We start from the raw sequence: 7,500 nt of genomic DNA on the forward strand, positions 1-7,500 counted from the left end.
GAAATTGGGTAACAAGCCAAATAAAGAGAAAGTGTCTCAGAATCAGTCTGGAGGGTCATTTGGTAGCAAAAAATTGGCTAGTTTCAATCAAGGTAGAATAATGAATAGTAAAGGAAATATGGATAAGCACAAAATAAATCCAGGTTCTTCTAGTGTTAAGACAAAGGCTTTTGATGAAGAATCTGTGTTGCAAAGGATTAGAGAAAAATATTCGAATACAAGACAAACTAAACTTTTGACCGTGGATGAAACACCAGATATGATTTTAGGTGCAAATTGTAAACTTGTAGAAGGTCGTATGAATTATAATTATCAGGCAAAATCACCGACAAAAATAAAAGTTGATAAGTACATAAGGAGGTTCCGACAAGCAAAGAACTTGTTTAGTGCTGATGACTCAGAATCAGACAGTAGTGCAACAAAATCAGTGGCACACAGCCCTCAGAATACACAGAGATCACATAATATCCCAAGCCTTATCTGTATGTCCCATATGTAGTGAAAGAATACCTGATGCTATGTATGACCAGCATTTAAATCAGTGCTTTGGTGAAGACATGAATTTTGACTCGGAGTTCAATGATGAGAAAAGTATTGGAAGTAAACCTGAAGCATCTGCAAAGCAGAGTAAAGAAGATATGTGGGAAGCTCTTTCTGATGCAAAGACTTGTCACAATTGTGGTTCAGTTGTCTTAGCCGCTGAGATGAAGCTGCACCTCCAGTACTGCATTGACTCAGATGATGATGATCATGATGAGAGCTTTGATGAGAGAAACAAGAAATTCAATGATGAAAATAAAGTCTCTGAAGACAAACCGGGTCCTGGGATTGTGTCCTGCCCTTCTTGCATGGAGAGAGTTCGGGAAGAGCAGATTCAGGAGCACCTAGATCAGTGTTTGACCTTCTTGGCGGAAGAATTTTAACGTACGTTTGATCTCTTGTGATATAGTCCAGTGTCCTTTGACCATTTAGTGTTGAAATTGAGGGGCGATTTCATTAATCTGCTGTATATCAGTGTTATTCTAATATGCTGGTATTAGTACGTTATAGTTTATTATATTATAAGGATGCAACATATGTGTAACTGTCTTCCTGTCTAGATGAAATGATTATGTTATTGTTAGGAATGTGTGATTTTCTTCAGTAGAATCATGTGTTGTTTAATTTTCTGTAAAAATGATAAAATTTCTATATTTATGTAAACAAGATTTTGTATAAATACCATCAAAAAGAAATGTTTTAGATTTTTTAAATCCCAAACTTTTCTACTGTGATACAAATGCCTTTGAATAAATAAGAATAGTGATTTTTTTTTTTTGTTATTTTTGTAGTTATCATAATGGTGATAATGATATAGTAAAAATTGATTCTATTATTGATAGTGATGTCATAGCTCCTATTATTACTATTATCAATATTATTATTAATATTACTGTTATTGTTATTATTTTTGTTATTATTATTATTATTATTATTATTATTATTATTATTATTATTGTTATCATTAATAGTCATTGATATTTTTGTTATTATAATTGACAATATTATTGCTAGTACCAGCAATATCAGTAATTAATATGATTGTTGTTATTATTATTATCGTTATTACTACTATTGTTATTATTATCATTACTGTCATTAACTTGACCATTACCATTGTCTTTGTTATTATTATTATTATTATTATTATTATTATTATTATTATTATTATTGTTATTATTATTATTATCAGTATCTTTACCATCCTCATTAATATTTTTTATTCTCATTATTTTTATTGTAATTGTTGTATTGTTATGATTATGATATTTGTTATTATTATTTGGATTGTTATTAATAAGAGGAGGATTTTTATTTTTTCTTGTTATTATTACTTTTATCATTATTATTATTATTATTATTATTATTATCATGTATGCATGTATGTGTGTATATAGATATTTTTATATATGTATATGTGTATATATATATATATATATATATATATATATATATATATATATATATATAATATATATAATATAATATATATATATATATAATGTGTGTGTGTGTGTGTGTGTGTTTTCTGAAAGTGATCCCGGAAATCAACATCGCCCATAACATAAATCAAACTATTCACCCCTTCCTGCATCAGTAAATGACTAAATATATAACAAATTTAATGTGTGTATATTTTGTTTGTTTTTCCACTAGTCTGATAAGGTTTGAAATTGTTTCGAAGTGACAGTATATTAAATCATACTTGAAAGGTGAAGAAATTGCCTTCGAGAAAATCGTGACTGAAAATTGCTCTTTTCATTAGATCTTTTGATTAAACTCAAATACCCAATAAAATGAAAATCCTCTCCCCTTGTCTGTGCATTTGCCATTTTGGTCAAGTTTGTAATTTGAATTTTGGTCAAATTCGCTTGCTCGTCTAAAATGATGTAATACTGATGATGACAATAACGATAATAATATCAATAACAACTGTTATTATTATTATAATAAATTCCTCAAGCAGACCTCCCTCCATGTGGAATCATCATAAGATTTTTTTTTCTTTGTCCAATATGTAACTTTAGGAGGCGGGGAACCCCTTGCTGTCTAAAAAAAATATATGTGCTGTTTCTTGCAGGTAAGCATGCAGTTGGTTTTGTTTTGCAACAGGACGAAGATTCTGAAGTTTTAACATGTTGATTATATTCCATTACACAGTTAAATTGGAAGAAGGCTGAACCCCAGTCGTTCTTAACTGGGTGGCGTTAGGAATTTCCAAGGCCGCGCATGCCCTTGAGAAAAAAAATCTATAATCATATTAGTTATTATCTTGAGAGTGTAGTTAAATAATAAGAAAATTAATGATGTGACTAAATCATACTTGATAAAAGACTAAGAGCATATTTATGATCTTCAAAATCTGTGAGGTTATTGTATTCATAGGGGGGAGCCTGGAGTGAAGGACTTATTCTTAGAGGAGGCGTGGTAGTAAAATGGTTAAAAACCACTGCTCTAGCCCAAAGGTTCTTCACAAATGTAAGATGTAAGAGGGTGGGGTGAAAATGTAGTCTGATTTGCCAGGCGTTCCTCAGTGTTCATACTCCGTAAAGTCATGTCCTCAAGAAACATATTACAAATGGGTAAATAAAGCTATTGCTGATTGCCCAAAAGTTTAATATTTCTTGTCATAGTTTGGAAATCTAAAAAATAAATAGTTCATGTGGAGGGATGCAGGTAGATCGGAGATTTGAATGATGGGTGTCGTGAGTGTAAAAGGGATGTGATCCCCTGCACTGGCCATAGTATTTGGAACGTGAATTCAGACATCCAGTGTTTGGCTCATATCAACGATGTACTGACAAGACAAGTTCTGGCATACTTACAAGGTGACTTCAGATTTTTTTTTTATCAGATCCTCTTCAGCTAATTCTAGTTAAACATATTAAGTGATTCTAGAGTTGCCACCCCCCTGGATACTCTCAACGGAAGCGGGAAGGGAACTGCATGATTATTGGAAATATCGTATCCGAAGAGAGGATTGTAGGTGGTTAACGAAGAGAGACTTCAGAAGTATCACAGTGAAAGTGAATATTACTATGTCGGAGATAATGATTATTTCATAAACGGGACAACCAGTTTATATGGCAAACAAGTTGGTAGAGTAAAGGTCCCATGAGATAAGAAGGATGAAGAGTACCTGCAAATAGTCTTCCAATATGTCGAAAAAAGTATATATGTTACTCAAACATAAGAAATCGTTTTAGATAAAGTATAAAAAAATCTTCGTGAAAGATTTATGCATAATAGTACGATAGCAAAAGATTCCAAAGTAATGGTGACAAAAATAATAGTAGAAAAAACTGAAGCTTCTGACAATTTGAAATGGGACAGGGTTCGAATGTCTCGGGAGTATGTATAATGGAATTGTTATGGATGGCAAAGTATTTTGGCCTCTTGACCTGCACTGACTGTGTGTGACCTATGTTTCAGGGTGCCCTGTGGAAGGTATGTTGATCTGAAAGTCTAGTTCAGTTGAATACCTTGTGATCAGTAGTAGTTGTGCTGCGTGCTTATGCGTGCATTTGTGTATGTGTAAAAAGAGAGAGAGAGAAATATATATATATATATATATATATATATATATATATATATATATATATATATATATATATATATATATACATATTTATACACGCGTGTGCGTGCGTGCGTGCGTACGTGTGTGTGTGTGTGTGTGTGTGTGTGTGTGTGTGTGTGTGTGTGTGTGTGTGTGTGTGTGTGTGTGTGTATGTGTGTGTGTGTATATGTGTGTGTGTGTGTGTGTGTGTGTGTGTGTGTGTGTGTGTGTGTGTGTGTGTGTGTGTGTGTGTGTGTGTGTGTGTGTGTGCGCTGCATTCATTTGTTTTACATATACATATACATGTGTATAATATACATATATACACATATGTACACACACACACACACATGTGTGTGTGTGTGCCTATATACGTATATATGTATGAATACATATTTGTGTGTATAAATATACATATATATGTATACATACATACATAAATATATGTATATATATATACACACACATATATATGTATATATATACATATACACATACACACAATGTGTGCGTGCGTGTACGTTTGTTGCACAAATGTGCGCATACGTGTCCACACACACACACCACACACACAGACACACACACACACACACACACAACACACACACACACACACACACACACACACACACACACACACACACACACACACACACACACACACACACACACACACAGATATATATATATATATATATTATATATATATATATATATATATATATATATATATCATTGTATTACATATTATATATATATATATATATATATATATATATATATATATATATATATATATATATATATATATTATATTGTATTACATATTTATATATATATATATATATATATATATATATATATATATATATATATATATATATATATATATATATATATATATATATGAAGACACGCGCGCACACGCACAGTATATTTGTAAAAGTGGGGAGGCGAAAGACAACTGCAGTACATACAAATAAAAGTTCAATTAGATTTTTCTGGAATGTGTTTTCGAGAACATATCTTCCTGAAACTTTGTTATTATTAGATGTAATATTTTAATCACAAACAGTAACCATAAATTTTGCTTTCAAGCAACGAAGAATAATGGAAGACAGACCTTAGTGGTTGATATTTGATCGATATATGTTGCTTAGCAAATTTTTGTGTACCAATTTCATCCGTAAATAAGTTAGGATCCTTCGTTCACTGAAATACATAAAAATCTGTATGGAGTGTGCAGTGCCCGCTCCATATCCTCCACGCAGCTTCAGGATTTATCAAAAAAAGGACCAAATAAAACAATATAGTAAATAACATTTTATAATCTAGTCAAAATCTTTTTCAAATAAACAATGCAAGTGTTCTTTATCTTCGGTTAGTCTTTGGGTATATATTACAAATGCTCCAAGGTAGGACTACAGCGCTCTTGCCAGCTGCCCCTGCGTTGCCCGAGTCGACCTCTCACGGGCGACGCCGCTTCATACTGAGATCTGCACGCCATCAGTGTGACATGAAGGTATGGAACATTAAAGCACTTTACACAAAGTGTGCAAATCTATCCTAAGTGTTCCAATAAAAAAAATACAATTTGTATTACCTCTCATAAAGTCTTGCAGCTTCGACAAGATATACGTTCTTTTTATTTTTTAGTATGAATATCATAAACCCACTCACTCATCTAAAACATATCTTTTCCATCTGTGTAAAAGGAGCACCTGTGAATGATTAAGAAAAAAAATCAATACGTTGGTTCTTGACACATCTTTCTTTTTACCTTAATTAACATGATACTAATACTAAAAAATATTCTAATAATGTAGTTTCTTGTGAAGTGGTACCCTATACCCTATCAGCATAACCTTCTTTTTTTTTGTATTTGTGCCCCTGACAACATATGTTTGAGTTTATTGACATACGATTGTATAAAAGGTGAATACATTTGCCTTTCTTGACCTCTTTATATAGTAAAATATAAACCAAACAAGTGACTGAATGAGTTCACCTCAACAAAAGGGTCTAAAGTGTCTTTTATTTATCCGTAAATAAACACCTTTCTAACAATCTTCATAAATTTCTTTTAAAAACGAAATAAAGGATAATAAAAACTAAGCAACAACAAGTGATGATGATTATATCAATAAACGATAATACATTTTTTTTCTCCAGGTGAGGAAAATAAATGAATATCCTATGATGTCTTATATTGTACTTTTCATATATCCATTTAACTAACAAGAATAAAATGATCGAACGAGAGAAAGAGAAGAGAAGAGAAGCGAAGGAAAGAGAGAGAGAGAGAGAGGAGAGAGAGAGAGAGAGAGAGAGAGAGAGAGAGAGAGAGAAGAGAGAGAAAAGAAAGGGAGAGAGAGAGAAAAGCGAGAGAGAGAGAGAGAGAAGAGAGAGAGCAGAGGAGAGAGAGAAGGAGAGAGAGAGAGAGAGAGGAGAGAGAGAGAGAGAGAGAGAGAGAGAGAGAGAGTAGAGACGAAGAGAGAGAGAGGAGAGAGGAGAGAGAGAGGAGAGAGAGAGAGGATAAGAGAGAGAGAGAGAGGAGAGAGAGAGAAGAGGAGAGAGAGAGAAGAGGAGAGAGAGAGACGAGAGAGAGAGAGAAGAGGAGAGAGAGAGAAGAGGAGAGGAGAGAGAGAGAGAGAGAGAGAGAAAGGGAAGGAGAGAGAGAGAGGAAGAGAGAGAGAGAGAGAGAGAGAGACGAGAGAAGGACGGAGAGAGGAGAGAGAGAGAGAGAGAGAGAGGAGAGAGAGAGAGAGAGAGAGAGAGGAGCGAGAGAGAGAGAGAGAGAGAGAGAGAGAGAGAGAGAGAGAGAGAGAGAGAGAGCGAGAGAGAGGGGTAGGGAAAGAAATATGACTCGTATTGTTATCTGAATAAACAAGAAAGAAAATCAACAACAGCAGCGAAGAGGAGGAACCACTTTATCATATATTGCCTTTAAAGCATTAGGTAATCATAAGAGATAAAATATTCTATTTACAATGACATTGTTACAATATGACATACCATGGTTCTTTACTAATCTAGATTTAATATACAGTATTTACCAGTACCATTTTTGTTCACGTATTCAGTATGCTGCTAACAGTTCATTAACAGACAACAAGATGCTAATTCATGCATAACATCAATGGCATGTGGCTCCTATATTGATATAAGCATTACTGCTTTGAAATACAGTTAATATTACAATATTCATCTAGGAATATTATTTTTCAATCATTGTTTGTATCCTTAACTATGTTAAAACCTCCCGTTTCCACTGCGTAATTTTTGTTAATGAGAAATTGTTTACCTGATATCATGAATCACACCTACAGTGTTGACTATAGGCTATTTGGCACCTTTACCCAAGAAATATAAAACATTTGCAAGCTATTTCTAATAAAAGT

The 7,500-nt window shown here is 33.1% G+C and overlaps 2 protein-coding genes across 2 annotated transcripts in view; one reads left to right on the forward strand and one right to left on the reverse strand.

The window, feature by feature from the left end:
- LOC119582444 (sprT-like domain-containing protein Spartan) lies at positions 1 to 1,239 on the forward strand (the record flags this gene model as incomplete). Its single annotated transcript, XM_037930721.1, is given in 2 exon segments — positions 1 to 460; positions 462 to 1,239. Coding segments are annotated over 2 exon segments (922 nt in total), but the record flags the coding sequence as incomplete, so codon positions are not given.
- Positions 1,240 to 6,876: 5,637 nt separating this feature from the next.
- LOC119582513 (fibroblast growth factor receptor substrate 3-like) overlaps positions 6,877 to 7,500 on the reverse strand; it is a 21,217-nt gene continuing 20,593 nt past the window's right edge. The window contains exon 2 of the mRNA XM_037930850.1: positions 6,877 to 7,500. This exon is cut by the window's right edge and continues 2,271 nt beyond it. The gene's annotated coding sequence lies outside the window, so the exon portion shown is untranslated.

The sequence above is a fragment of the Penaeus monodon genome, chromosome 1, assembly GCF_015228065.2.
Source record: "Penaeus monodon isolate SGIC_2016 chromosome 1, NSTDA_Pmon_1, whole genome shotgun sequence".
Taxonomy (NCBI): Eukaryota; Metazoa; Arthropoda; class Malacostraca; order Decapoda; family Penaeidae; genus Penaeus; species Penaeus monodon.